Source organism: Lepisma saccharinum, chromosome 11 (genome assembly GCF_977018435.1).
Source record: "Lepisma saccharinum chromosome 11, izLepSacc3.1, whole genome shotgun sequence".
NCBI lineage: Eukaryota > Metazoa > Arthropoda > Insecta > Zygentoma > Lepismatidae > Lepisma > Lepisma saccharinum.
Window position 1 is genome coordinate 8283475 of NC_139239.1, and position 18939 is coordinate 8302413.

The window sequence follows — 18939 nt, forward strand, 5'->3', positions numbered from 1 at the left end:
GTACCGACTTTTCAGGATCCCGCCCCATCGCGCACAACCCTAAATGCAATTTTTGGTGGAGTTACATCAAGTTACATATCTACCATGGGATGGTACAACAGAAAGGAACGTAGCCTGTGCTTATAAGCACTGCAAACCACAGATGAACGACGAACTCTCGTCTGCGTCATCTACAATTTGCATCTGGGCAATAGCGAATATCAGGGATTTATTATTATAATTTTTGTTTCGGTATAAAAGTGATACTGGCTGGTCGCAAGCAAATATTATTTAATGGTACATAAATGCTAATATTTGTGCGTGTGATATGAACTCCATGTGGCAAGGGACAATATTAAAATGATAGAATCATGCAGCAAGAAACGTATGCTCTTAGCAATAGTTTTTCTAGGAGGGTAAGCATGAAATCTGAAACAGGTTCACGTTTGTAAGTGTCAAAGGTTAAAGCATCTAAATAGTTTTAAAAGGATAAAAACAGCATTTTTATTTAATTTTAGAAAGTAAATAAAATGCTGTGGGTATGTGACGAGCAGCAGAACACATTTTTTTTATAATATTATTACAAGAAAAATGACTTCCCTATTATTCTTCCCTGTCTTTTTTAATTGGCATAATTTATGGAAGTTTTGTTTTTAATAGGACCACAAGATGCATACACATATGCACACTATTATACAGTTAAATTCAAAGATGTGTACACATGTTCATCACCATATTCTGTCATTGTTGTGGGCAATGTCATGTAGAATTGAAACAAAACCTTCAACAAGCAAAGGATTCCCTCTACCACCACCAGTACAAACCACCCTATCTGTGGCAGCAGCTGTTTTGGTAGTGGAGTTGCACAACCACCATGTTTCTGGACTTATACATGTAATTTTTACACTTAAAGTGTATTTAATATTAATACATAATGTAGTCCTGAAGCAAAGTTCTTTTTGATCATTTCCTATTTGAGCGTCAAAATCTCCTTTCTGCACAATCGTATATTCATTCAACTCTTGCAACTTCAAGAGGGAATCTCCCTATCCTTTTATGTGCATTTCGCCTATTCTGCTGTATGGGTCATAGATGGTTGCAGGCTGGTTTCACCCACGTGACCTTGGGAGTGAATCCCAATCGTGGAAAATGTGAAAAATACTGTTGTCAACTATGCCAATAAAAAGTTATTCTTTGATGCAAAGGAGAAGAAAATATTATTTATTTTCTAAAATTCTGAAGTAGGCCTACTCTAAAATAACCTCTCCAAAATTAAATGATGAAATAAATATGCTTGACACAGTATTGGGTAAGAATTGACAATATAGAGAAAGTCTCCAATTTTGTTAATTTTCGGTATACTAACTAATTTTGGCCTCCTAGTCACGAATCTGTTGTAAAAAACCGGGGGTCACATCTGGAAATTGTACATTTTGATGAAACATTGTTCGGTAACACTTTACTATACCGGAGACGGATTTCTTCAAATTTACAGGAGAAAGTACTTACGCAAATCATTTTCTGTAGCGTTGTTGATGTTCGGGAAGTTTGTACCGGGTGTGGAGGATGCAGTGGGTTTTCTAATTGAACACGGGGTCATGAAGAAAGGAAAGGAATGTCGTGTTAGTATCAGGATCTAGAAATTGGAAATAATTGCGAACCAATGGCACTAGCCCCACGAACCATTGGTGCGTGATTAGGTTAGGACACATAGTTAAAATTTGGTGTCGTGTTAGTATCAGGATCTAGAAATTGGAAATAATTGGGAACCATTGGCGCTAGCCCCACGAACCATTGGTGCGTGATTAGGTTAGGACACATAGTTAAAATTTGGTGTCGTGTTAGTATCAGGATCTAGAAATTGGAAATAATTGCGAACCATTGGCGCGTGGTTAGGTTAGGATACATAGTTAAAATTTGGTGTCGTGTTAGTATCAGGATCTAGAAATTGGAAATAATTGCGAACCATTGATGCTAGCCCCACGAATCATTGGTGCATGGTTAGGTTAGGAAACATAGTTAAAATTTGGTGTCGTGGTAGTATCAGGAATATATATATTTGGTTGTGAAACAAAAAAATTCGCGAAAATCGACAGTTTCAATTCCGAAAACTAACGCCTTATTTTCGCTTATTTTACAATTTCTAGATGTTTCCCACTTATTCCAGGACAGATAGCCGCAAAAACGATTCACGGATAGCACGACGAAAGATTATAATTTTCTTCGTAAAAGAACGAGAGAAAAAAAGATGAAGTTTGTTCACGGGCATTTCTTGGGTTCCGAAGGTTGAAACACTGCATAACAATTGAAAATGGAGAAAAGACATGCCCGACGCGTCATTATTTAGGAAGGTGTGCGGGCCATATTGTGTGTGAGGCCAGCAGAAAGGCTAGGAGAAAGAAATACTGGTAATGTGAAAAATTGCTCTTACTTTGATCAAAACAACGTTAGTACACCTTCAGGAATGTTCCACGAAGCAGATACGTAAGTACGAATGTCAAAAATTTGCCAAAAGACTAGCACGACGCGCGATTATGTAGAAAGGTGTACTCGCCATATTGTGTGTCTGGCGAGCGAAAAGGCCTACGAGAAAGACGTACTGGTAATGTGAAAAATTGCTCTTACTTTCATCAAAACAACGTTGATACACCTTCAGGAATGTCCCGCGAAGGAAATACGTAAGTAGGAATGTCAAAAATTGAGGAAACGAAAAAATTAGGGGTGTCCGAAGGATAGTAAATTTTTACCGGAAAACCTGAACATCTTGAGAGAATTAAAAATACACAGGTAAATTTCGTGGAAAAATCATCTAATTGGTCATAGTGTCATGTACCCGTGTCCGGCTCCTTTGCACACCACAGGTATCGTTACCTTTTTTTTGGACTGATTTTCTAAGGCAGGAGGTAACAGCTAGTCCGTTGCCAGAAGTTACAGGTCGGAATTATCCATTCTATCCTCAAACAGTTTTCTATTCTATTATCAAATTTGTTACGATCAAGAAATTTTGGTAAATTTTTCATGACTTTCATTTTTAATTTTGGACAGCCTCGTATAAATTCTTTAGGAGTTCTAATCTTTTTGTATGCATATTTTGTTCCTTGTTAAAATTGTAACTCAGTTTCTGCCAAGTGAAAAAGAACTCAAAGCAAGTTGAAGCTTGCATTCTTTTCTTTCTTATCAACAGTGGGTTCTTTTTCAGTCGGCGCTGCGTGGTTTTGTAAGTAAATTTTGCTGCATTGTGTTTCTTGATGTGCCTTTTTGGAAGGGGTAATTGTTAAAACTAAAAATAACTTCCATATGTCCAAATCTTTTGTTCAGGGAATAGAATTGTGCAATCCCGCGAGTATAAATACCAGCCATTTCGCTGGTCGTGAAATCAGTGTATTCAGGAATGTTTAGGTGATTAAATCGCTTGTTGAGGTCCAGGGCTGGGAGAATACGGACTTTATGTGGGTAGTGGCTGGTCAGCTCTCCCTTCCACAATGTCTGAGGTTTTCCGTAAGCCACCTTTCAGGATTAGTGCTGGTCAGCATTATCCTTAAAGAGGATTTAGCGGGCATATAAACAGTGCTCGAAAAATTTTCTTCAAAGCTAGGCACCAGGAAACCACCTACTACCAATTGTGTGCATACTACAGTATGTTTCAAAAGTCGCGTAGTCCAAACTTTGAAAATGTATATCATGAAAATTGTAAGAGATATTTACACTGGGTTTTATGCACTAAACTAATCCTGTAGGCTATCACTGGGTTCATAAATTTAAGTTAGCAGCTTTCTAAATAAGAGCAATTACATTATTTTCAAATACATTGTTAATTTGCTGAAAACATCTCAGAACTGATTTTCAACAATAAATACCAACTCTTAAACAATTTGTGGGATCATTTGTTTGTATTTGATTGGTTGTAAAACCGTTGCTTTGTGAGGTACAGCAGAAGCAGGGCATTTTTATTGGAAAACCTCTTGCACATGAGTGGAATGAGTAGTGAAATACTCTTCAGCAATTCACACGCACTGCTCCAATAAATACGCCATGCTGAATGAATTTAAAAAACAGGCACAGTAGCGGCGAAAGTGAGCGAAGAGAACAATGTAACCAGGGGCAGCCTCAAGAGTTCAATTTCTGCACAAAATCTTGATTTTTCACGTAAATGTATAGCCAATACTTAGACACATGTTGCATGCGACTGTTCGCAATATTTCGACCTGCTAGTGTTGCCATATACGGAGATATGTCCCAAAAATTGCACTTTTCACTCAACCCATGAAATCGCCAGTCAAAAATTCATCAAATGTTGCACATGACCATTAATTGGTCATTGGTTGCAAATGACAGACTGACATGGATGGCATCAGTCATCAAATGTCTAATTATGACCCTTCGATAATTCTTACATATTTTTCTCACTTAGAAGTTCATTTCTGGAAAAATTTGAATGCTGCTTTCCGTCAGTTATTAATTTATATAATTTTCTGTATGGAGTGAACTGATAATTTTAAGCATTGAAAAATATCTCAATGGATGAGGCTTTATAATGCAGAAACCCGGTGTAAATATCTCTTACAGTTTTAGATAGTTCAGACAGTTCAGATATCCGGCATTGATGAGAAGGAGCTTTTGCAAGTGTTTACTGCATAGTAGAAGGTTGAAGTTGAGGAGGGCAGGAAAAGGGATGGGGCATTTATTGGATGGTTAGGTTGAGTCTCGGGTGGGGGTGGGGGGTCATAGTGGCATACGTACCTGATATATAGGCCCTTTCCCATTGCCTGCAGGAAGAGGTGTCTGTGCGTCTAAGTAATAAGTGGGTAATGGCCACATGGAAACAGTTGTTATAGGTGGTTGTTGGTGTGGGCAGCCATTCTTCAACCCAGAACTCCAACCTCACTGTCGCTGCCAACAGCAACATCATCACCTTTAACAACTGTTTCCGTGCGGCCACTTATTACACCCATGCACAGACACCTCTTCCTGCAGGCCATGAAAAAGGGCCTACATATCAGGCATGCATGCCACTAACCCCCCCCCCCCCCCTTTCCTTCCTTGGACTCAACCTAGCCACCCAACAAATGCACCACACCACATTCGAAGAGACTGTGAGATATCAATTTCTTATTTGTGGAAACTTTTTACTGTCTTCTACCTCACATATTTTTGTATTTCCACTCTTCTGGCTCTTTTCTATTCTATTCCTGTGGTGTATATATACATTATTTGTGTGTGCGTGTGAGAGTGTACATGCATACTCTTGCACATGCCAATTTTGTTTGTTTATTTATTTATGATTTGAAGGTAACTCGTGTGTTTTAGTACAGATGTTCATGGTGCCATTTTCTGAATTTGTGTGTTAAAAAAATTTAAATTTGTTTTAGATAATGTAAGCACATGCAGAAACAGTGAAATTACTGTGGTGTCTAAACATCACTTTCCTAAACTAAACTGCATTTGTTACAACCTGTCACGTTTCCTGCTCTAGCGATCGTTCGGCAGTTTCGGTGGCAATAGCCCTGTCTAGTTCCCTGCACTGTTTTACTTTCTCTCTGCACTCATGCATCTAGTTGGTTACATGGTGGAACACCGATTCGTCTACTTCGTTGATTTGGTGTCAGGTAGCATATGTGGTGTCTGCACCATTTGCACCATGTGGAGCGGTGTAGTGTGTGATGTATGGTCACGTGGTCTTTCTAACTAATCAAATGAATGTTTAAAGCAGCAGACAGGAATCTTCTGAACTTTAACACTGCTATTCGTCTACTTGTTGAATGTAGTTTCCTTGAACCAGCCCGACACTGGAATACACCTGCACTACACCGAGTGTCAAAAAGTCCAGAAAACTAGACGGGGCGTAATAAGAAAGTAGGGAAAAGTCATTTGCTGGGCAATGAGGAGCGGATGGAAGCCAGAAGAGAGGGGCTTACACAAACGCTCTTGCTACGTTTTACTCTAACTCCCACATGTTTTATTTGTGTCTGGAAGAAGCTTGTTTTTTAAGTACATTGAATTTGTGCATTCCCATAGATCTTATCTGCAGCCTGGCTTCGGCTTCCCCCAACATGGTGTTCACTCCTTCTACAGGGGCAATGCTGCATAGTTTCTGCTAGAAATGCCAAAGCTCGGCTAGCGCAGAAAACATGACAGGATGTACCAAATGCAGTTTACTCTGGACCATCATGTAAGTTAAGGTAGTTGATCCTCAGTTCATGTACAACCACCATACAGCACGCAGACTGTTTTGTTGAGTCATGCAATTTTACTCATAGGGAATCTAAGCAAGTTTTAATCTTATTTCAGGTTGACAATATTAGTCTTGGTTGTTGAAAGTCATTGGACATCAGGGTCGAACCATCATCAGGAACACCAAGGGAAAAACACATCAACCCAGGAAACATGCTGGTTACGAGAGCAATACAAAGTTGTGGAAGATTGCCATCCATGCACTGGTAAATACTGTTCACTATGTCTGATAAAATAAAGGGATCATTCCATGTCAAATCAAAAAGTCCTCAATCTTACATTTTTTGATTCATTTGAAATTTGGCATTCTGGAAGGGCCACCTGAGGTATGAAAATATGCAAAGTTGTAGATCCATATCTTTTGTATTTCCAAAATTACAGTGGTGCAAAATGTGCGATTTTGACTATTTTTTTCAACATCTTGTTAACTTTAAATTGTAATATTTTGCAATAGAACTGATTCAAACAGTGTTGGAAATACCTTGAACGGCTCTTTCACATGATATATTGCATGCCTATGTCAGGATAAAAAGACAATTGAAGGTTGTATCAAGAGAACTTTGTAAGGCATCTTCTCGAAAATGAGTGTTTTAATTTTTTTTTAAAAAAAAATATTTGTCATACGTACACTATTACTCAATGATTGTACAAAATTTAAAAATGGGGCAAATGGGATCCAAAGTTATGTTAGAGATTTAGGTTATGTTAGGGTAGGGTATGAATGGTTAGGTAATGCATGATAACATATTTTGATGGAAAAATTCCTACAATACGAAAGTAAAAGTCTGAACGAAATTAAATACAATATTTTTTTGAATTAATGTACATGAAGCTGATGTTTACATTCTCAGTTATTAGAAATACAGGGCAATTCAAAAGCCCGGTTCCATAGGTAACTTTGTTATTAGTGCACATATCGATACGTGGAATAAGGGGGGGGGGGGAGTTGTTGGAAATAGGTGAGCTTCAGTCTTAAAGTGCTTGAATTTTCAACGTAGCGTGCACCATTCAGGCTGTACACTGGTAAGAGCATTATCAACATGGTAGCCACAGTCTCTCAGTTTGTATTCCATGCAATTTTGAGTATGTTACATGTGAAGAGGTACGAATAGACACCCTGAAACCAATGTCAAATGTAATATACTGATTCAACCACTGCGAGTAAGTGCATACGGTGTTGCCACTTTCCATTTACATCTTTACTTCATTGAATAAAAATTCACAAAATAAGTTATTCAGTCTGAATTAACAATGATAATGCCTTTTAAAAACAGATACAAAGTGCTTCAAAACAAGATCAACATTGTATTTGTAGGACTACCCAATACTAACAAAAAATTGTTAAGAATGGTTTCTTGACAAATTTTAAAAATAACATCACGATCGGACCACCCATTTTTTTATTTATAGAATTTCAAAGGGAGCGATCGTTTGCAAAACTAAAAAAAATGTACTTTTTTTTCTCACAGCGATAGAAAATAAAGGCATACTCGCAAAAAAAAATGTTAGTATAGATTAATATAGAATTGAATAAGCTAAATTTTCATGTAATTCATATTTATGTAGGTCTACTGGTTAAATTGGAGTCCAAACTCGATTATTCATAATTTTTAATCCGACAGTATAACAATTATGTAATTTGTGTAATATCTTAGTTTTTTCCACGGAACTAATTGCAAGTGATTCTCAGCACTTTGCCTTCAAGCATTATAATTTGTTCATTGCCATGAACACATGATTACCCGTTAAAATTCTAACACTGTAACATTTTTGCAACCATCTATAATAGTGTATTTATTCCTTTCATAAAAGTAACACTTGACACAAACACAATTCCATTTTTTTTTTCTTTACATAAGATGATGTGGGGATCATCTGCATCCCAAGGAGAATGGCCATGGTGATTTTCGTAATTGATTAAATAATGAATAATGCTAGTCCCAGTAAGCCCCCCTTCTCCCCCCCCCCCCCCTGAAGTGTATGGATGAAACTACGCCTATGCGGGCATCCTGGAATGAGAGGCAACCTAAGAATGCATAACACACAGTGGAACCTCGAATTTATGTTGTCCAGGGGACCAAGCTGGAAAAACTTTAAATGCGGGAAAATGTAAAATGGAGGAAAATTTTATAACATATTTACTCCGTCGGGACCATGATGATTAAATGTATAATGAAGGAAAATGTAAAATCAGGGTTCAACTGTATATTATTCGAAGAAAAATTAAAATAAAGATTATGTAAATATCAAGATTAAAGGTCACATTGCATGACTTTGATATCAAAATTTCAATTGTTTGATACATTGCTCATTTTTATGGAAAGAGCATTCCTTCATTTCCAGAACAAGCCTAATGTTACATTACATTTTTTCAACATGCTGGCCTAAGTATCTCATTTTTTGTTGGAAAGTTGCTTGAAGTCTATTTTTCACAAAGCTGTAGACATTTGCACGTGCACTTTCCTTCACATTCCTCATCAACTCACCAAATTTAATAACATTTGGTGGGAGTTAGATTGAGGTGTGTGATTTGACGTAGAGTGATTATACAGTGATAACATAATATAACACTTCCGAATTACAACAAGCAGAAAAGTATCAGATGTGACTTATTGTGCATCAACCGTGTATACAAATAACATGACAACTGAAGATAATTTTATATTTTTTTCAGGTTTTGAAATTAATAGCAAAAGCAATCCTGCATGTGTTGCCACACAGTACAAAGAGAAGGTGCTATGCGAAAAATCTGGTGAAGTTTTCAAAAGGTAAGCTATTTATTTTGTACAGCGATTTATGCAGTGTAACTTTTGACATATAATAAATATTAATCATATTGTGAAAGTCTTGAAACAATAAATATTAATTGTATTGTGGAAATCTTTTTTTTGCATAAAATTGGACGTTAATATTGACACCATCTTGGTGACTGAGCATGTTGAGTAGTCAACTCATGCTCTAATCATGGAGGGTTCCAGGTTTGAGCTCTGGCATGGGAAATGGTATTCCTTTATCAGTTTGTTCCATCTGATGATCATATACCCTCATTGTTACGATTAAACATAAAAAGTAAGGCTGATACTGATGTATTTGAAAGTATCGGTTGTGTATTGGATTTGATTGATTTAGTTTACATTATTTCGCTTTTGTGCCACTGTTGGCTAATTGTGAAGATGGGGATGAGTGATGACATGATGAAATTATTTGCTGTAATAATATAAATCTATGAAGACCTATTATGTACCAGAAACATAAGTAAAACATGCAAGTCTTCATGGAAATCAATAATCATTAACTGTAAGTTACTTTTACGGTTACTTTCAAAAGTTCCAGTAACTGTAACTGAGTTACTTTTTAAATGAGTAACTGTAACTCAGTTAATTTTAAAAAGTAACTTACCGAACACTGTAAATAACCTGTAAGTTCAAAATAGTATATACTTAATCTTCCTGGTACTGTTGTAGCACTTCGCAATCGCTGAAACATTTTACTGTGGGTATTAGTCATTTCACTGTAGGTGATTAATAAGAAACATATACCTTGAATACTATTTCTACAGAATCGGTACATCATTGCCTCACTTGTTATTTGATGCGGTAGAAGTCTATACAAGTCTTTTAACTGTTCCAACCACCCCATTAGAAGGAGATTTTCTGTGGTATGGCATAAAAGCTCCATTTGGAAAAACTTCAATCAGCACAAATGTGTATTAATTCTAACTTCATATTATATATCCCTGTGAAGAGTAACAATAAATAAGACTTTTTAATAAGATTAATTTTTAATGTCATTTGATGCAATTCATTTTTTTATCACCCTGTCTGAACCGCCCATCCTGATTTTGTCATCAGGCATTAAAACATGCTCGGAGCTACCTACATATACAATTTGGGGGAAATTGAAAGGTGGGTGGGGTGGGCATTGCATAAAATTTGGTGTTGAAGTTTATTTGTTTTTTCTAAAAAACAAAACTATACATAAAATACATGGTTTTTATACACTCACCTGAAACCTTATTTAAATGAAAGCTCACACTATTCTGAAAAAAAGGACACAAACTTGAAGGTTCTATGGCAAATTTGAGGGAAGATATAATCATTTATAACCTAATGCGTGTCATTCAAAGTGGAGCCGCATGCGGCGTACACAGAGATATTAAAAAGCATGTAACTTCTGAACCCCTCTAATCAGCATCAGAAGTTCTATAAGTATACTGAATTTAATCAAAATTTGCGATGGTGGGTGAAATTTTCAGAAAATTGTGGATGATTTGGCATGGAATGACCCAAATGTACTTTAACAAACATTTTAATTTTAGTGTCAATTGCTATTATTATAGTTCCCGAGTAAATTGTCGTGTAAAATGAAACATCAATTGCAATAAAGACCTTGCCTATGGCATAGTGGTAAAGATGTTGTCTTTTAATCAAGAGATCCCAGGTTTGATCCCTGGTACAGGACCAATTGGAACCAACTTTAAACTGTAGATGCAGTCCCGATCAGCCTATCTGGGCATAAAGTGGATCTAAACGTACCACAATGATAGGTAGTGTGGACCACAATAAATAAGTCAGTGAACCAACTAACCTTCTACATGGTTTTCTTGCAATTTTTGTTGGACGGACAAAGACATTGGTAGTGTTCTGCACCTTTATTGATGGCATGCAGCCTACCGAAAACTTGCATGTGTACCAGTAGGAATCAATGTTTCATGGTGGGGAATTTAATTGTTTTCAGTTAGTCTAATACTATTACTTTTAGTAGCAAATAATGCACAGTTGAAATAAATGAACAAATTTGCTGCCCTACCTTTTCACAGATTAATTTAAATTGGATTCATGTTTTTAAATGTTTTCACTATTTAGTTTTTAATTTTTATTTGTTTCTCTGTGTATAGCTGCGAGAAGGTGACATGGATTGAAGAGCGACGTTTCTGGATGTTTGAAGGAATAATGTTTCTCATGGGGCTTGTTTCATCGGGTGTTGTTTTTGTTCGTCAGAGGGTTCTAGACCATAGGATGCTTAAACGTATTCAGAGACAATTGGCAGCTGGAGTTTAAAGTAATAGGTACTAAATTATTTTCATATTTTCTACAGTGTATTGATTGTGTGTCTTGCTTGGGATTGGTGAAGAGGTTTGGTCCATCACTTGATTGAAGTTTATGTAGGAAATGCCTATACAGTGGAACCTCGATTTTACGGTTTTCATGGGACCAAGTTGAAAGAATTAAAAATGCGGGAAAATGTAAAAAATGGGAAAATTGTGTAGCATTTTGCTCTATTGGGGGCCATGAACATTGAATGTATAATGGAGGGAAATGTAAATTGTGGTTCCACTGTATTTGCAAGAAAAGACATTCTTTTTGGAGAGAAGTAAAATGCGTATTACTGCTATTAAGAATATTTATAATATCTCCTATAATATATGTTATTGATAAAAAATAGTGTTGACTGATTAGTTCATCACCATGTAATAAAACAACCCATAAGGCAATTAAGATTTAATTTGATTTGACAAAATTTAATTTTGTAGAAGTGAAAATTGCAAGCATTTTACTGATCATTGGTTTTTAACATCAGTATGCACCAAAATGTTTCCCTTAACATGAATTGAAAAATAAAACATCAGCCTTGCTGTATGTCCATGGTGTGTTTATCAAATAAAAGTGTTTTGTGTAGCGCACAGTGAATTAATAAAAAAGTGCAAGTCAAAAAGGTACACACACACACACACACAGGATTTGTAATCCTGGATTTCAATCAAATGAAATTTGGATTCAAGTAATTTGGATCGTAGTTCTACAGTCAATCTGTTACTCTGCATGAAAATGTTCTTTGTAAACACATGTAGCATGACATGAGCCTCTTGTGTAAGTCACATATGATGCAGGTAGGACATAAGAATAAAATATATGTCATTGATTCTAATTGTTTCTATATATGCTGCAACTTTTTTTTTGGGGCCTATCATTGTAGTTGGGAATAATTGTTTCCTCACCAAATCACTTCTAGACAATAAATAAGCATACCTACATATGCTTTTCCAAGGAGAAATTAGATCATAATTGATACTAGGGCTGAACTGATGCCAGCAGATACTTTCCAGAGTGTGCATATTATGCAGGGTCCACAAAAATGCCTCCCAACACTTTTTGAGTGTAAATATCCTGAAAATTATGCAATATGCATACTTTTCATTATTTTTGGAACAACCTTATGGGGAGAATTGGATTTGGTATAAAATCTGGATTCGAAGGGTATTTGGATTTCTTTTTGTCTGCAGAAGCGCCAACAAGCTGCCATTTTGTTAGAGTAGTTTGAGTCCAAGAGAGTTGTGAATACTGTCCTGTGCTTATGAGCAATATTTTGAAGAGTTCGACACAACATCGTCCTTTGTGTGGTGATTACGCAAGCTCTTGTGTGATGATGGAGGGGTGTTCTTGACTTCTCAATACAGTACGAGGTGAAAAGTTGGGTGGTCATCAAACATCCACTCACTCGAGTGAAAATATTATCTTGAGCCTCCCCTTACTGGGAGTCATCTATGCTCAGATCACCCTTCGCTCACAGTGCGGTCAAATATTGTTGAATTATTATTAAATAGAAGCATTCACACATAGCGGTTCAGTCAAGGTTCGCTTCGATCACGATCAGGTGGAAAGAATATTTGTCTGGAGCATGAGGGGGCGGAGCTTGACTTTGCCAAAGCTTGATCGTTGATGTGAACGTCTGTGTCGCTCGACCCACAGTTCAGTATCAGTCTTCAGCCTCATTGCAGAGGATACGTAACCCAGTTTTGTGCATAGAAGATGATCAGGCAGAAGTCAAAGACCTATTGAAAAGCAGAAAGGAGAGTATAGATGAAATTGATTGATGCGGGGCATCATGCAAAAAAATCCTAAAATATTTTTCTCTCAATTATGTTTGTAAAACATCGGTGAAAATATGCAATTTCATGGACCCGAGTAAAATAAATTAAAAAAAAAAACTGACTGAAACAACCAAATTATAATTAAGTCAGTGAAAAAATTCAATAGTGGACTAACCACAAATATGATCTGTAAGCACAAGTTGTAATGACCTTTTTTGCATGAATTAAAATCCTTAAATCAAAAAACTAACCCGTTGATGGTCATATTTTTCCGGACAACAAAAAAAGTCATTTGTGTGCATGCGAAGGGAAAGGTGGTGTTGGTCAACCTTATGCCAAGTGAAAAAAATCATTATTGATATCTAGCTCCGGATCAAGATTAACAATGAACTTGTTCTTTGTTTACGGAAAACTGAACAAAATGATTCCTTTTTTTAGTTAACAAGGAATATGACTTTTCACACCATGTGCGTAACAATCGGGTCCTTGAAACTAGGCTTAAAACCTGATGTTTATGTGTCACGTGTTGTGTCTGAAACTTCCTGATAAAAGAAATAGTCAACAATGTCGATATGAAACAATGAGCCCGGAAATGTTCATGCCAAACCTAGACGGAATAAGTACTGTTTACCACTGTTGACATGTACAGTTTTGCACATTGTAGCTGCAAATAAACATTTGCCGATTTCAAACAGAAAGTATATCAGTAAACAGTAGTATTATATTTTAATAGCCAACCTCCATGGCTGAGTGGTTAGCACAGCGTGCTACGATGCCAGGTGCCACAAATTCGAATCCTGGCCTTGGCATGGATGTTCTTTGTGATGTCCCTTCATTCATTTCTTCATATCACAACACATCCTCTTCTCAAAACTGGCAGAAATGCAAAGTAAATCAACCAAATCAATCAATCCCCGTATTCACAATTCTTTTTGTTCTTTATTTTCTTCTAATAAATGCCAGTGCTGTAACAGACAAGTTCGTCGTTGAAAATCTCTTAAACATTGTAGTTAGCACAATCAGCAGGCTTTTTATACAGGAAAATCAGTATTCTCTGTGAAGAAACCAACGCCAGACTCACGTTAATCGTACCTTGACTGGAGCGAAGCTTGACTGTTAGTGTGGATATGCCCTGACCGTGAGCAGAGCTTGAGGGCACATTGACCTGAGCGTTGCTTGAGCATAGATGTGAATCAAGCCTTAAAGTTCACAGAAAATGTCAATTAAATATAAAGGCCTTCTTGAACAAGCGTAGATGAAAAGAAAGTTTAATCTGAAGTAGTAAATTTACTTTTATTTCAGCAGCAGCTGCGTTACGGCATTGAGCCTAATTTTGCTGCAAGTGATTTAATTTAGTACATGTATTATTCTGAAAAAAAAATTCGAGAGTTTACTTTTCTGTTATATGTAGTGACAAAGCTAGTATAAATAGTGAAAACCAAGTGCGGAGAAACTAGAGGAAAGGATTTTTTTTGGAGTGGTATATTTCATTATTTTTTTTACGTGCCTATTTGGGGTGAGGACTTGCTTACAGCAGGGTGTCCACCCCTCTGGTGTTATCACAGCTTATAAACGTTACAGTATTCTCGATTAAATTTCATTAAGTGTCCCAATTTTACCTGAAGGGGGAAGGGTGGAACACTAAAACTGCTACTAACATACATCCCAGTGAAATGGAAATTTGTTGAATTGCTTGTAAGTCATCCTCCCCCGATGCTGGAAGGGTTAACACTGCCACCTTTATAATTATGGGATCGTAAGTGCAATTTTCATTGGAAAAAATATGGTTTCCGTAATAAAGTGGACTTGAGACAAAGATTCACACATTAGCTATGAGCAAGAATTAAACACTTGTTTCAAAGGCAAATAAATATACAAGATTATGGAATAAGGCAATAAACAATCTCACTGTAATTGTACAAAATTATATCAAATCATGCCTTGAGATAAATCGCTTTCCTGATGAAGCAATTTTTTCCCCTTTCAACCTGTACAAGTTTTCACTTGAGCCTATTTTATGGCCTTTTTCAGAGGGGTGCTTTGTAAAACTGTTTGACCCTACTTTCCTGTTTTAATATTTTATTAACAAAATTGTATAGAAGCCAGTTGTGCTTAGCAATACAGTGTGTTTCCCTTCTTCAATGAGCTGATTGCAGTACGTTTATCAGTACTTGTATATGCTTTCTTTTTTTGGCCAACAATAATTGGCATAACCAAAAGAAGTTGGTATCAGTTCCGCAACAATCACATGTAATCTGATGTTTGTATGTATGCCATATAAGAGCAGGAACAGTTTGGTCGAAAGCAGAAGGAAATGTGACACTTGGTGTATACGATTCCATAGTTTGAGATCGGTAGCAAAATGCAGGCGCAAGTGATGATATTCTTTTGGCATCAGAAGGTGCATGTGCATTAAGCAAAAAATTATTGAATCAATGAAAATTCCACTCTTTTGCAACACTATCGCTGAAAAGGAATCTAAAATCAACATCGAACAATGTGGGCATGTTTGGCCAAAATGAAGAACAGCTGTAGCTTCACAATGCTTCTTGTCACAACACTAAATCTCATTGCTTTTCAGTTAAATCCTTAAATCTACTCTTTTTTCCAATATGGAAATGAACTTGGCTGTAAACAGATTCAGGAGACTTGACTTGAAATACAAATTCTTCCGAAATACAGATTCTACTATCTGCATTCCTGATAGTTAAAAATCAGGATTTGGCCATCCCTACTTGATACCCACTGTGAATGTCGAGGGTCCTATTACATGTTACTTATGTGGTGATATCTGTAAAATTGTTTCTCTATCATTGTGCTTTTTTTGTTCTATTTCAGATCTCAAAGTCATGGATGAGCTCTTTGTAGAAATATTTTCTGAACCTGGAGATTGCGGAGATGGTTGTGTCTTGGCACCTTTAACCAGCCTTGTAACAATTTTCACTTTGCAGTATTGTAAAGATCCAAATGTACGCATTCTCTTTGTTGTCCAACAGGCCACAGATAATGATGTAAAGTTCAGAGTGAAGACATCAAATATGCGATATGAAGTGATTAAAGAGGAGGATGTGCCCGATCTAATGAAAGCATGTGAATTACCAGGTATTGTTTTAAGTAATGGTAATACTTGCGTTGCTGGACTGTGTGCTGTTCTACGTCAGGTAATCAAGAGCACTGTATCGCAGCATCTTGGCCATCATTCTCAAACTCTTTTGGGATTTAGGCAGGGTTGCTTGATGGCTTGTGCAGAATCGTCCTTGTGGACCAGATTTTGTGAAATAGATATTATAAGAACTGTGAATAAACTACTGTCTTTGCCACAAATTTCAGACTTGAATGAGTTTGTGATTCCTGAAGATGTAATGAGATTTGAGCATCATATGGGACAACCTTTACGAATCCACAATATCCTGAAGCAGAAACAAGATTATGCGAAATCAAAGGCAGCTTGCAGAAGGAAAGTTATGGAGGTGGGAGATAATGAACTTCACAATGTGCCAACCGATGACAAAAGTAGCCAAGGTAGCGAGTTTGTTTTAGAGCACACGTACGCAGAAGGGCCTTCTATAACACTAGCTGATGTAATTTTATTTCCCTGTATGTATATAATATTAAAATCTCTTAATAGCGTGTATTTGCAGCAGTACATTCCGCTAACTGTAAAATGGTTAGATTGCATCTTGGAACGGGACGAGATAAAAGAAGCATTATCCATTATAAGTGATATACCCAGTTTGGTAAGTGGTAAGCTTTATGCGAAATACATTACGCCTAAGGTCCCAAATCAGAGCTTGTACAAAAGTGACCCGCGGAGATACAAACCAAGAAATAGAGTTTTCACAAGGCAGCAGGATGTTGATAATTCACTCAGATGCATTGAGAATCTTCAGTTGATGTTGGAGTGGGATGATCAACCATTCGGCTATGACGTGGAGTTTGATTGGGAGGCTGTACCATATGAGGCTCATCCTAAAGGTGGGAACCTGCCGGCATCTCGTCTAGAGAGAAAGAGCCAACAGCTAGAAAACCTAGCCAAAGCCGTTCTCAAAATTGCCACCCCCGGTGGTACAATCGTAGACTTTTGTTCCGGTAGTGGTCATTTGGGAATAATCCTCGCTCATTTTCTACCAAGGTGTAAGGTCATTCTTTTGGAAAACAAAGAAGAATCCTTAACGAGAGCGAGAGAAAGAGTAAAAAAGCTGAGTCTTCCAAATGTAGTGTTTTACCAATGCAATCTAGATTATTACAAAGGGTCCTTCAACATAGGTGTGTCTCTTCATGCTTGTGGAGTTGCAACGGATCTAGTTATACAACGATGCATAGAACAACGAGCTGTGTTTATATGTTGTCCTTGCTGCTATGGCACGGTGCAAAATAACCACATCATAACATATCCACGTAGTCAGGTGTTCAAAGAATCTTCCATGACCCTTAGAGAATATTTGGTGATTGGGCATTCGGCTGATCAAACCCATGATGAAAACAACGTGAAGACAGACCAGGGAAAGAAATGTATGGGCATCATTGATACCGATAGATGCTTACAAGCAAGGGAAGTGGGTTATGAGGTATTCATGGCTAAACTCATTCCAGAATCGTGCACACCAAAGAACAATCTTCTTGTTGGTATTCCTTCAGAGAAACAATATTTAAAAGAGTAGAGAGAGAGAAAGAGAGAGCTTTGTAAAGGGGAAAATGCTTTAATGTTCAGAAGTCATTTACCAATCGGAATTTATGGATACTTGAGGTAATATAAGGCTGAATAAGTGTAATATTTTACATATTGACAAAATTTGAGTGCATTTATTATGTTAAAATTAAATAATTGTATATACTGGAGTTGTTAGGTACTGTGTATTGTTTAGTGAAAGCTGTTATGCTTTATGATATGTTATTATTCTTTTGAAAGTAGAAAATGAGGAAATGTTCATGTGATTTTAGTAATTGCTTTACACATGTGTACCTGCGAACATGCATCTTTTTAAAAACAATAGGCAAAATTTGAATCTTTACTGACAAGAGAGCTTACTATGAAGTTGTTGTAATTGTGCTATTGTCAGCCTTCCATTTTATCTTCCGTAGTTGAGTATTATGGACTTTGTAATTTCAGTACAGTACTGGTTGGATTTTGCTAAAGTCTTAAAAGATCTGTAGTAAATAGATAAGATTGCAAATTAATTGTAACTGCTTCATAATGTTTTCTTCTTGGCCATCTTTCCAGTCGTATAGAACCAAAGCAATTATGTCTTATCATGTTACATCATATTGTGCTATTCTACAGATAATACTGAAATAGAATGAGACCGATGATTTTTATAAAATGTAGTTGATTCTGCTTGAGAAGGGTGAATGTATGTATCATTATGGCAGGTGATCTCCATACAGAGCAAAATTTGACATGATCGTATGAGCTGGGAAAATTGGCATTCCATTGAAAGTAAATAATGCTCAATGAAAAGTGAAACTTGCATAATAAACTTTAAAATTTTCTTCCTGCTAGTTGAAATTATGTAAATTTTTCCTTTGTTATTTATGAAATAAAAGCAAAATTATGTTTGCACCGTCAGGATTGTGTGTTTTTTCTGTGTCTTTTTTTTGTGTTCCTTCCAGGCAGGGGATGGAGTTGAGATGAGGTGTCGTTTGAATGTGAGACATTGTCTTTGCTAGATTCGTATAGGAATAAATGGTTGTAATACAAACACGCACACACACACACACAATATGTACATATAATATTATGTATAATTACAAATTTGACTTTGACTGCAACCACCAAAGCTCCAAACCACAAGCCACCCCTGGTGCCTACATTAATGTACATCATCACTGGCAGGTGTAGAACTTCGCCCAGGCTGAAA

The 18939-nt window shown here is 36.7% G+C and overlaps 1 protein-coding gene across 3 annotated transcripts; it reads left to right on the top strand.

Moving 5' to 3' along the window:
* Positions 1–127: 127 nt before the first annotated feature.
* LOC145994618 (glutathione S-transferase C-terminal domain-containing protein homolog) lies at positions 128–18647 on the top strand. Of its 3 annotated transcripts, none has more exons than XM_083130679.1 (5): positions 128–427; positions 6268–6416; positions 8885–8978; positions 11108–11278; positions 15920–16004. In XM_083130679.1, exons 1-4 carry the CDS (start codon positions 351–353, stop codon positions 11268–11270), a joined length of 483 nt encoding a protein of 160 aa, XP_082986805.1. In that variant the 5' UTR covers positions 128–350; the 3' UTR covers positions 11271–11278; positions 15920–16004. The 3 variants fall into 3 exon arrangements, with proteins under 3 accessions (XP_082986805.1, XP_082986806.1, XP_082986804.1); XM_083130680.1 differs by having other exon boundaries at positions 130–395; XM_083130678.1 differs by lacking the exons at positions 128–427; positions 6268–6416; positions 8885–8978 and having other exon boundaries at positions 11181–11278; positions 15920–18647.
* The last annotated feature ends 292 nt before the right edge of the window (positions 18648–18939 follow it).